The 13,466-nt window shown below is 35.4% G+C and overlaps 2 protein-coding genes across 2 annotated transcripts; both read left to right on the forward strand.

The window, feature by feature from the left end:
* Positions 1–1,200: 1,200 nt before the first annotated feature.
* Positions 1,201–1,797, forward strand: LOC143531628 (uncharacterized). Its single transcript, XM_077026885.1, has one exon. The coding sequence runs from the start codon at positions 1,201–1,203 to the stop codon at positions 1,795–1,797; it is 597 nt and encodes a 198-aa protein (XP_076883000.1).
* A 2,077-nt stretch (positions 1,798–3,874) lies between these two features.
* Positions 3,875–4,573, forward strand: LOC143531629 (uncharacterized). The gene has a single exon (XM_077026886.1). It carries the CDS (start codon positions 3,875–3,877, stop codon positions 4,571–4,573), a length of 699 nt encoding a protein of 232 aa, XP_076883001.1.
* Positions 4,574–13,466: the final 8,893 nt, after the last annotated feature.

A 13,466-nucleotide genomic window follows, 5' to 3' on the forward strand; every position in this document is an offset into this window, starting at 1 on the left:
GGAATTTCCGGCGAAATTTGGGTGATAAGGGCGACAACAACCCCCCCCCCCCCCCCTCCCCCCGGCGAAATGTGGGGCGATAAGAGAGGGGGGGCAACTATTTGTCGAGCGAAATGCGGTGAAAATAATAATTAAATATTATTATTATATATGTTTGTGTGTGGTGTATATATATATATATATATTAGCTTACAACACAATTACACCCTAATAACAAATATCTACCCTTTACTGACTTGACGTCACGTGTCGCAATACGCCCAATTTGTAGCCCTTCAGTACACATAGGCTAAGAGTCACAAAATGTAAATGGTAAAATTCCCATAATAGCCCATTTAGAGAATGTGTTTCCAAGATTATCCCCACTAATTCAAGTTTCCAACTTTGTCCCTTTGGTATCTCGTCGCCGACGACATGATAGCGAACACCGACGATGCGTTACTGAAACAAATAGGATAACGACACGTGGCCGGAATCTGTGTTGACGATACGTTATGTTGCTAACGTAGGGTAGCGACGATGCGTTATGTTGCTAACGTAGGGTAGCAGCGATGCGTTAGCTGATAACGCATCGCTGCTACCCTATGTTAGCAACATTAACGCATCCTCAACCCTATGTTATGTTAACGCATCTTCGGTGTTCGCTAACATGTCGTCGGCGACGAGATACGTTTATGTTGCTAACATAGGGTAGCAGCGATGCGTTATCAGCTAACGCATCGTGGAACCCCTGCTTTAAACATTAACGCATCGCTGCTACCCTATGTTAGCAACATAACGCATTGTCAACCCTATGTTATGTTAACACATCGTCGATGTTCGCTAACATGTCGCCGGCGACGAGATACTAAAGGAACAAAGTTGAAAACTTGAATTTGAAGGACAAACTTGAAAACACATTATCTAAATGAGCTATTATGGGAATTTTCCCAAATGTAAATTATATTAATTGTGCCACTTTAAAATGCAGTAGTAGGTAGTAATGAATTAATGATACACATGTTTTTGGAAATTATTATCTTGTATTTAGTATTTCGTAGACCAGACGGATTTTCTAAAAGAAGATGTTAATCAACGAACACTAATCTTCAATACGCTGCTTCTCTCCAAAGTCCATTAATCAATAACTCTACCATCCTTATATTTATTAACAACTTTACTAATTTGAAAACAAGAACACCAAATCACCATATATTGATGATGGCTTGGTTTTCGGTTTTAATCGTAACCTTGACGATTCTCTCTCTATCTGCTAACCCCACTTTCGCCCAAGCTCTTGATCGCAACTTCCCACCCAAAGCCAATGAATCAGACTCCATTCAACTCATCTCACTCACTAACCCTTTCAACTTTAGTTCTTTAACATCGTTCACCTCACAGTTCAACTTCACGATCGGCAATGGCGTCGCGCTGGTAATCATTCCCGCTGATTTTCCTTCTAAGTTTGCTAGAAACATGTCATTCGAGGTTTTGGATGCTCATCAATTCCTTGGAGTAAACTTTAATGCCAATGTATGTGAAATATCGTATTTTGGGGTTACCAATGTTTCCAAAAGTAGTGATGTTTTGAAGGATGGAGTGAACTTATCATCTTGGATTGAATACCAACCGATTTCAAAGCGGCTTGAAGCTAGGTTAAGCAAACTAGGTGATCATAAGCCTGTTGAGCCGCTGATTTCGGCTCTGGTAGATTTGGAGGCATCTTTGAAAGGTGAAGAGGTTATGTTAGTTCTGGCTTGCTCAAATGATAAGCACAAGCAGATCACTTCATGGGGTTTTCAAATCAAGGAGTGTTAGTTTATCTGTATAATCTTGACGTATCGTTATTATTTCTTATATCCTAGGCATCATTAATATTTTTGTGTTTCAATTTACAATCATGCTTTGTATGGAACATGTTCTTGTTGATGAAAAGGGTGTGCATAAATCCGAACTAAAATGTTTTTCAGTTTACCATCATGTATTTCAAGGAACATGCCTTTTTAATGCCACAAAAACTTGAATGCTTATGTTAGTGTGTACGTTCTATGATGAAAAGTGTGGATGTATAAGAAATCTTGAATTTACTATGTTGTGTATACATAGACAAGTTACTTTTATAAGTTTTTTAGATTTTCTTGGGAGTTGTCATAATCAATTCGGTAATGAAATGACTATATTGATATAAAATTTTAAAAAAATTAAAAGCACATGATCGGGTGGAGGGGGAGATGACCATATCATATCAACAATTGAAAAAAAGATAGTTTTAACTTTTAAAGCAAAAATCTCAATGCTTGTAGAACATGGCTTAGCTAATTTTTTTTTCCTAAAAGTGTCATTTTCACTTTCTTAGCCAACACCGTTCTATTTCAATTGTGTGATGAGTGATGACATATCTTCGCCTAATTACTTTTATATTCATTATATACTAATTATACTCATGTTTTGGGCAATTATTGATGAGGAGTTGTTATTATTGTTATTATTCTATGTATATTAAAAAGAAACTAGCTCGTTTAAAAAAAAAACAGAAGCTCGGTATATCAATAACCGTTTAATTAATTTGATGGGCTTTAGTACTAGTTCTAAATAGATGACGGCCCAATAGACTTTTGGTGGTTTATCTTTATAGGGTACGACTCAGCCTGGCTATGGGCTTAGGTTTAAAATGAAATTCATGCTCGAGCTTGGCTTATTAAAAACTCAAGTTAGGTGTGGATTTAGTTGATTTTATTATGTATATGCTGACCTCGACTCAGACGAGTAGTTTCTATTTATTTATTTATAATGTTATACTATTTTTAATGTTAATCATGTAATTTTTTTAAGTTGAATAAAATTTTAGTTATTGTTGTGTGTTTAATTTTTTTTTATTTTTTGTGTTTTTTAAATTAAAATTACATAATTAAAAGATTTTGGGGTAATCGAGACTTTAAAGATGCATTGTTTTTTTTAAGTAGTAACCTCAACAAAAGTAGTGCATGTGAAAACTCACATGCACCACTCCCTTCTCTTACAATGTCACTTTTATAACATAATTTGGGAAATAGTAACCTCAACAAAAGTAGTGTATGTGAGTTTTCACATGCCGCTTTTGTCTTCTTTTTTTCTTAAGTTCAAAACTGTTAATTTTTTTTTACAACTTATTAAGCTAAAAGTACTATATAATATACATAACAACCAATATTTTCTCTCTCTTCACTTTCTTTTTTTTGACAAACTTTAAAGCTTACATAACACATTCACTATTTTACTTCAACTAGTTGGAAAAAAAATGGTTTTAATTGTCGTGATTTTTTAACGCTTTCGTTTTTTTTATATATCAGTTTAATAACGTATAACATTTAAATAAATAAGTTATAAAGGTAAAATGAATAAAAAAACATTATAATTTAAGCAAAATTTAGTCGATTCAAACCAGAAATATGTGTTTGCATTATTTATAAAATCTATTATTTAAAGTTTGATATTTTACGTACATGGTAAATTAAAATCAAAATTCGTAGTGTGCTGCTTTATTAAAAGTAATTTGAATTATTATCTTTTGACATGTTTTTAGTAACTTCGTAAATAAGATGGGGTTTCTAAAAGTAGATGTCAATCAACGGACAATAATCGTAGTAGCACACTTCTATACGCTCCAAACTCCTTTCAAACAACTCTGTCATCCTTATTTATTAACAACTCAACCAATTTGAAAACAAGAACACAAACTCACTCACCATTGATGATGTCTTGGTTTTCGGTTTTAATCGTAACCCTAACGATTCTCTCTCTATCTGCTAACCCCACTTTCGCCCAAGCTCTTGATCGCAACTTCCCACCCAAAGCCAATGAATCAGACTCCATTCAACTCATCTCACTCACTAACCCTTTCAACTTTAGTTCCGAAATGTCGATATCCTTGCAGTTCAACTTCACGATCGGCAATGGCATTGCGCTGGCTATTATTTCCTCCGATTTTCCTTCTAAGTTTGGTACAAACATGTCATTTCACGCTTTGGACGCTCATCAGTTCCTTGGTATTAAGTTTTTTGCCAATGTCTTCAAAATATCGTATTTTGGGGAAACCAAAATTTCCAAAAGTAGTAATGTTCTGAAGGATGGAGTGAACTTAACATCTTGGATTGAATACGAACCAAGTTCAAAGCGGCTTGAAGTTAGGTTATCCAAATTAGATGATCCCAAGCCTGTTGAACCGCTGATTTTGGTTTCGGTAGATTTGGAGGAAATGTTGAAAGGTGAAGAGGTCGGGTTTGGTCTGGCATGTTCAAGTGAAAGGCATGAGAACAGCACATCATGGGTTTTGTATATCAAGGAACTTCGACAATGGGAAACTTATTTTGGGGATTTGCAAGATCATGTAGTTGTGCCTTTTCCTCCAATGGAAGTGGAACATCCAAGTGTTGAAAGTTATAAGGAAGATTTGTGGTTTACGTCTGCTATTGTGTGTGGAGTAATATTCTTGGCAGCTTTGATTATGATCTTTGTGTTGTTATATGCTGTTGATGAGAAGAAGGTCCAAGCTGTTGGTTATAAACATGGAACGACTGATCAAGTGAAGAAGAATTCAGAAATTGGTATGAAGTGATCAAGTGAAGAGTGTTAGTTTATATATTTTTAATCTTGACATCATTATTATTTATTAGGTCTTAACTACTGGTCACTCACTTACTTAAAGTGAGTAATTTCAGAAACTGCTATGAAAATATGAAAAAAAAAAATGTTACTTTATTATTATATTTAATCTTGACTTATTATTGTTATTTATTACAATCATGTCTTGTATGGAACATGATCTTGTTAATGCAAACATATAGTTGAATGCTTGCCTGATAAAGTTATAGTTTGTTTAGAATGTAAAGGATGGATGCATAAGAACTACTTGTTTTCTTTTTGGTGAGGAAATGGTCCCATGGTCAATTTTAGTGTTTCAGATTGCATACAAATAACCTTGTATATATGTTTTGAGATATTCTAGCTTGGTTAGATAATTAGTTAGTGTTTGAATCATAATCCTAGTGTACATTATTGTTGAAATTTAATGCATAAAACATTGCATAATTCTTAATTACTAATATATATATAAGAAAAGTTTGGTAACGTTGATACGTAATTGGTCCACTTGAGAATGTTTCATTGGGTCAAGGTTTTTTTATATAATTTTTTTTGTTTGCTTTTCTTTTTTTAAGTTTGATAATTATATTTCTAATTAGTTTTGTTATGTTTTTTATTGTTTTATTTAGTTTCAATACGTAACGAATGTTATAGAAACTGGCCTAATTTGCGTAGACTTACCACATTTTGTTTTAGTTCCAGTACCGTACAAATGTAACGAAAACCAACTAAATGGCAATTTTTTTAGTTTCATGTTTCGTAACGAACGTGAAAAAATCGACCGAATTTGCATAGACTCACTGCCTCAACGCCAGTGATCAACATCGTTCGGGTTTTACCAACGTTCGAGTTTTACCAACCGACGCCACCCCATTGGTCAATCTCAAATTTTATAACGTTTTTGTATTAGTTCCCGTACAATAACACACGTAACCAAAGTCGACCTAATTCTCGTTGATTGATCACCTCAACACTTAAGACCGGTAATGTTTGGGTTTACCATCGCTCAGATTTATCGACCTGCCTGGCACAACGCGCCGGCTAAAAAACTAGTTATTAATAAAGTTGAATCATTTGTTGTGCTTTGTAACCGTAACAGATGGACTATCCGCCATAAAAAATTAAAGCTTGCTTTTTGGTTAGTTTATACTTAAAATCAAGTTCAAGAAATTTATATATATATATATATATATTAATTTACAACTTCTGTACAGCTTCTAATGTGTAGTCTTAGCTTCTTTTGTTGTACGTTCGTCTGATTGGACCTCAGTTTCCACTTTCTCTGTACCACCACCGTTGAATTACCTTCTCAGTTCTCACTACAATAGCTTTTTCTCTCCATGTCATCCACAGATCATCGGCCACCGGTTGTTTGCGGCGGCGGTGTATCGTGGTGACGGATTCCAGTTTAGAAACCCTAGGCGTCGTTGTCATGTTGCCAGGTTCCAATTCAATTTTGGAACCCTGGGCGACGGTGATGGCAGCGAGTAACTGGCCGTTTCAATGTCAATGGCATAATGTTTAATTTGGGGAATTGTTTGATTTGCATGTTTTATTGCTTTTATATGAGGTAACACACTGCTTTTTTTCCCCTAATTAGATTTCAGTTTGTAGTTAGATGGGTGATAACGCGTGGTATTGCGGCGTTGTTGGGAGGTGGTCGAACTACTGTTGCCGGGTTTTGTTTGGAAACCCTAGGTGGCTTGGTTGTCGATATGAAAGGAAGACCCCTCATTATAAATCTAATGGTGTTTGTTTATGGTTATGATGATGTTTTGCTCATAGGCATGGCAACTTAGTTGCAGCCATGGTGCGGGGCTGAACCTATTCTGATTCCGCCTCTTTGGATCGATTTATGGCTATGATGATGTTCGGTTTTGGCGTGGCAATGTATGTATGATGCAACCGTGATACCAACCTGAGCCTTGGGTTGGCCATTTAATATGCTTTTGTTTTGTTTATATCTTCTTCACGTTTACTTTTTTATTGCATCATGATATACGTTAATGGTTGAGATAATAGTTATGTTGCGGGCATGGTGTGAACCTAAGCCTATCTTAGTTACATATTTTGAGATTCTTTTCCTTTGTCGTCACATACCTGGAACCGCTACCAAATGACTGGTACACATTTATTTATCTAAATTACGCGCGTGAAACATGTGTATTTTGCCTATCAATTTGCTTATAATTTTGATTTTTGTATACAGGTCATTTGGTTTGGTAGCTATGAAGAGTTAATGAACCAAATTGAGTTGATGATATAATTATTTATCACATCATATGTATATGCAATTGCAACTCAGGGCTATGTGGATTTAAACTCTTCCAGAGGTACTCAACCCTTATAAATGTATTATTTGGATTTTTTGAAAACATATATAACACTTTTTGTGTTTTTGTACACTTAATTTGTAGCATATAAACAGTGACGAAGCTTGGATGAGTTCATTTGGGGAGGGGGGGGGACTCGAATTTTCGGTTGAAAACGGGTAAATTTAGATGCCTGACGTGCAAACAGGTCCCCTAGCCATCCTGGGCCCTCACTAAGCCTCGCCATTTCATATAAGTAATTAATATATGTGTTGGTGAAACGTTGAGTGTGTACGATGAATAGACAGTATATACTTAATGTTGATTTTATTGGTACACTATTTATACCGTATAACCTATTTCGTCGGGACAACATATATATGTTTTATTTAATTATTTTTAAATAATTCAAAATCGGTATTTTGGTTGAATCAGTTCGAAACTTGCAGTAACTTAACGACCTGCAAACTGACAATCACTTCTCTTGACTGAATATTTGAGACGTACCGACTTATTACTAAGGACTTATTTCGAAGTTTATTCGGGTCAAAATTTACAACCTGTGAAGTAATTGATAGAAAACTTAACTCCAATTTTGACTAACTAAAAACAAATTTCTTAGAAAAGTGCATTGCTTGATATGTAGAAAGGGTATGCATGGTCTATTTTCTAAATAAAGTTTAGATATTTGACATTTTATTTTTTTGTTTTAGTGCATGGTAGAAGACTCACATGTAGTCAAATCTAGAGGCCAATTAGTGACTGTTGGAAGTGTATTCCCGCTTCTGTTTACTGCGAACTGCACAGGTAATTTTTTTTTAACGATTCAGCTTATTATTTTGTGGTTCAGATAGTTCCTAATTAAAAACTTATACAATTCACATCAATTTGTAGAAAGGTATATGTTGGGGCAGGTTGGTCATAAATATAGATACATTATTGGTGACATGAGGGATTATTAGGTGTGATTAACCGAGCATCAGAATACACGCAGTTTTTTGTTTATACCCTTTTGTTCACAGATTTTTTTGGAGCTTCGTTTTGTTCCATTGCTTCTGTATAATGTTTTGAATTACCTATTATCTTTACTCCTGTTTGCTTGCTTATGGGAGTATATGTTGGTCACTAGCCTGAGAAAATGATGGCATTATATTACTTTAACTGAATGAATAGAAATGATCTTATTATTTTTTATAAACGATAGAAATTATGTTATATTTAATTTATAAGAAAGTCTTGAATTGAAGTAGGGAACTACGGCTGTTGAATACGAGCTATCTTGTATCAAGCTCAAAGTGCTTTAGATACAACTAGCAACCTCTTTGATTTGGGCAAGTATGTAAGAGCTTTGGATTTTGTTGATAAAGTCAGTTCTTATTTATTCTCCAGCATGCTCACAGAGTCACAAGTACCATCCTCGATATTCTAACTATTTAAATTTTGTATGAATTAACTATTTATATGATGTATGCTTTGTTTAAATTGTAGGCTAAAATGCTAAAAGTGAGGCTATTGAAAACCACTAAGAATTATGCCAGGACGGTTCCAGAAACATGATGAATACTTAAAGAAGATGGGGATAATTTAGATGCGTTGCTTGATTGCTTCTTCGTGGGCGTGCTTATTATTATTTGGCTGATCATAATGTTGCTACTAAGTTCTTAGGACTAGAATATTGTGTACCCTTTCAACTCTTTATAACTACAATTAACATTTTAACTTATAACGCAATGTCTGTCTAAGCATTACCCTTTTTCAAAACCCAGCGCAACGCGAGGGTGTTAAATTCTAGTTACTCTTTATTGGGTTAATCCGCTTGTATGGCTTGTGTAGACGCATGGTTTCAAGTGGGCTTTGTTACAAGAAAAATTAAACATATAGCGTGTTTAACTTGTTTGATCCACAAGAAGTTTTAAGAAATCTAATTTCTGAGAATTTTAATATTTATAAAAAAATTAATACAATTGATATCACAACACTGTAAGGTGCTGTTTGTTTTTGCAGACATAAACTGTCTGCAAGCTGATTTCATCTGTTTTCATGTCTGCAACTGAAGATGTGGTCTGAAGATCTGCAAGCTGAAAATATAAGACTGTTTGTTTTTATAAGCTGATACTGTCTGCATAACTGTCAAACTTATCTCACAAGATAGAAGTCATTTATTCAAGTTATATCTAGTTTTTAGTCTTTGCTTTCCATGCCGATTTGGTTTTGGTGGGTGGTGGAAGGTGGTGGTGGTGGATGGTGGTAGTGGCGGCGGACGGTGGGTAGTGGCGGTGGATGGTGGTGGTGGACAATGGGTGGTGGTGATGGATGGTTTTGGTTGGTGGTGGACGGTGGTGGTGATGGATGGTGGTGGTGGTGGGTGATGGATGGTGGTGGTGGCGGTGATGGATGGTGGTGGTGGTGATGGATGGTGGGTGGTGGACGGTGGTGGTGATGGATGGTGGTGGTGGTGGCGGACGGTGGTGGTGATGGATGGTGGGTGGTGGACGGTGGTGGTGATGGATGGTGGGTGGTGGACGGTGGTGGTGGCGGTGATGGATGGTGGTGGTGGTGGGTGATGGATGGTGGTGGTGGCGGTGATGGATGGTGGTGGTGGTGGCGGACGGTGGTGGTGATGGATGGTGGGTGGTGGACGGTGGTGGTGATGGATGGTGGGTGGTGGACGGTGGTGGTGGCGGTGGATGGTGGTGGACGGTGGCGGCGGGGTACGGGGGTGGTGGTGGCGGCGTACGGTGGGTGGTGGTGTTGGCGGACGGTGGTAGGAGCAGTGGATGAGAGGGTGGCTGCAAAGGGAGAAGAGTAGGGTTTTTTTGTGAAGATGTTTTAAGCAAGATTTCCTTGCTTTTCTTTTAAGATGAAAGAAGATAACTTCAGATCTGTTTTAAGAAAAAAAACAAACAGTCTTCAAGGGTAATGTCTGCGCGCCTGCAGACATTAGCTCCCTTGAAGATGTTTGAAGAAAAAACAAACACCCCCTAAGAGTCACAAAATTAGTTTATTGTTGTGAAACAAGCCTAATAGCCAAAGAAGATGAGAAAGAGATGTAGGGAGATTTAATTAATTAGGTGTGTATAATACAATCTATTTTAGGTGATAACCATAATAATAACAGTTCATAACACTCCCCCTTGGTTATCTTCATACGCTTCGAGATGCTGCCTCATTAAAAACCTTGCTAGGAAATCCCATTGGGACAAAACCATAGCCAAGGGAAAAGGAGTGCAGCGCGTATTGTCTCCCCCTGATTTATATATCCTTTAAAATTGTAACCATCGATCTTATATGTATGTCGCCTGAAAACTTCTATTGCTTCATCTGGTAAACATATCAGTTGTATCCATGACCCTATAGTGTTTCTCTGCATCAACAAAACTAACCAAACTTGTTTTGACGGGTTAGTAAAATATAGCACATATCTTTCATACCTGAAATATATGTTTTGACCCATTCTGATGTCTCCTAGCTAGATACATGTCAATAAATATAAATAAAGAAAATAATAATCATATATATAGCTAATAGTACACCATAATGCACATACACATTTCATTATGGCATTTTCGAACCAATAATATTTCATATTCATATGGAAATGATATATAATCATTGTTAGACATTCTTTAACGTGCTAAAAGGATTAAATTTGTCCATGGTAAAATGTCTCAACATTTTCTAGATACACTTTGATGGATTTATAAACATATAATTACACATATACTCGAACTATAAGTCGAGCAATAATCACACCATGTCAAGGTTCAAAAAGAATTCCCTCTTTAAACGCTCATAAGTTTCTCTCGGTGATATGTACATTATCACTGTAAATTGTGATTATAATGAACTTTTAAAAGTGAAATTTTGATAAAAGTATGGCTAATTATATCCAACTTATCTCCCTCTTTATCAAAATATCTCTTGATTTGTGCCAAGCTTAATCCGAATAATTTAGTTCATACGTAATAAGCATAAATCCATGCATTTACCAATCTATCATGGTTTCAACCTGACAAATTTTAGCATACACTTTCACTTTTCCAGGATTTTTGTTGCATAAACTTGCTCATTAACACATCATTTTGTATCACATATCAAAAATCCATAGTATATAACTTATTAGTTTATTGAGATATTGTACTCATCATATGCATTCTCTTCTATGTGTATGCTTATTGATGTCCAGAATTAATTAATCTTTCAAGTATTCAATTACCTTAGGAAACTCTTCAGGAGTTCCATATATGTTCAACATATTCAATAATCGTAAAGTATTCAAATATGACTCTATACACAACAATCATTATGTTCTCGAGAACTTACTTTACATGATTTGATAATTCAAATCCTTCATAGATTTTCTTGTAACCTCTCAGTATCAACTGAATAACAATTAATATTGGACGCATATCAATTCTCTCTTTATATTACCAGACTGTTTAGTTATCGGAAAGTCATTGCTTCCACCATTGGAGAATGTGTCTCCTCATAACTAATCATGGGTCTTTGCAAAAATTCTTGTGCCATCAATTTTGCCTTATATCACTTGATGAATTTTCATAACTCATATACAATACCCGTTTGTATCTAACACATTTTACAACTTTAGTTGTACGGAGTGCTGGTCCAACAAACTTTCCGTTATTTAGAGAATTCAACTTTGCCTTATTTGCATCTTTCCACTTTGGCCAATCATTTTTCATAGGCAGATTTATAATCTTGATCCTCATCATCTTCATTTATATAAAAGTATAGCGACGTCGACTTTATTTTGATTCCATATATCTGTGTAGACATGATACAATATAATTTACTGAGAGCTCTTTGTTTTCATGTACCTAAGGTTCTTCAAGAACCATCATGTCTAATCTCTTTCAAGAGACCTTTTTATTGCACCTCGACTTGACCATCTTCATTATTTTCTCCAATTTTCGAGGAATTTTTACCTTTGGAACCGATCAGCCTACCACGCTACACGCGTGCGTTAGACTTATTATCAATATGCGCTTTCCTTCCAGGACATTTATTAATTGGAGCATTAGCAGTTCGTATAGGTGTCTTTTTTTGACACTCTCTTTTGGTCAGTGAATCGTTTGGTAATTGATTCGCTAATCTTTATACATGAATTATCCTTTGAACTTTTAGTTCATATAATTTAGTTTGAGGGGCAATGATAATTCATTCTAATTAAATTCGTTTTCCAACTGCTTTATTTCTCCCCCTAATGTTGGGAATGCTGATTCACTGAAGTGAAAATTAATGAGCTATAAACAAATATCGCATTAACGGCTCTAAGTATATAATTTTAGATATTGACATAAATTCCCAACTTCCTTTGTGGCCTCATCTTTGTGTCTTGTGGTGGATTAATTTCAGTATATAGCATTAGATGAGAAATACTTGGCTACTGACAAAAAACCAATTACAATGGGGAGGAAGTATCATAACTTGTTGGCTTGATGTGAATTAGTTTTTAAGACATGTAAAATCATATGCACTCACATGCAAACATGAACCTTTGTTCTTGTGATAAATTGCCTTTGCAACTAATTATACGTTGAATAATCGTCTTTAACAAAACAATTTATGTTAGAACATAATCTGTTATGAAGTTCAACACTTATTCCAATGATTATTATTAACTTGGGAATCAAATTCATTATTATAGTAAATATACCAATATGGAATAATATGCTTGCTATCTTATTTGCTAAGCCATAGATCATGCAAACATGAAGTTGCGATCTTGATAACCATTTAGACGATGCATCGATTTTAAAAACACTAAATGGTATCATGTTAGGATATGTTTATCCTTTTCTCAATTCCATAATATCTAGGGATTCACACCCTCCTTCAGTTGGTAAATAAATGGTTTCCCTTGAGAGCAATATTATATGTATAATTATTATGAAGAATCATTTGCTTCCTCAATATATTTCACATCATTGACTCGGTGTGGTCTAACCGATCATGCCATTAGATAATCATGATCCATAAACTTTAGGTTTATGATCGTATATGTAGTATGTTTCTTTAATGCAAGACTATAAATATGAAAGAACATTGTATTATCGTTTCAAACGATCATGTGATTTCACTTTTGTATTTCCATATTTTGTTCTCATATATGATCAATCTCTTTGCCACGTGTGGTGCTCAATCTCATTATTAGCATGACCAACACTATAATTCCGATAGTGTAACATCCCGAAATTTCCAAAATAATATTAATTGTATTACTTAATAATAGAGGGAAAGTTTACTCGGGTTATCGGGAAATAAATAAATAGAGTAGGAGTTGGTATGGGTCGGGCTAGTGTTGGGTAATGGATATGGGTTATGGACTTGGGTTATGAAAGAAGGAAGGAGAGTCCATGGGCTTAAGTCCATGGGCTTAAGCCCATGATCCCTAAATATAAATACCATTAATCACCAATTAATCCTCATTCTCACATATTCCATACACCACCAAAACACACACAACACCATCTTATAACCCGAACCAAGATCCGAAGGCGAAAACCCGAGCTTGTTGGTGCTGGAACGTCGTGA

Source organism: Bidens hawaiensis, unplaced genomic scaffold, assembly GCF_021521415.1.
Source record: "Bidens hawaiensis isolate Kalapana, Puna unplaced genomic scaffold, B.hawaiensis_p1.1 tig00009196_1, whole genome shotgun sequence".
Classification (NCBI taxonomy): Eukaryota; Viridiplantae; Streptophyta; class Magnoliopsida; order Asterales; family Asteraceae; genus Bidens; species Bidens hawaiensis.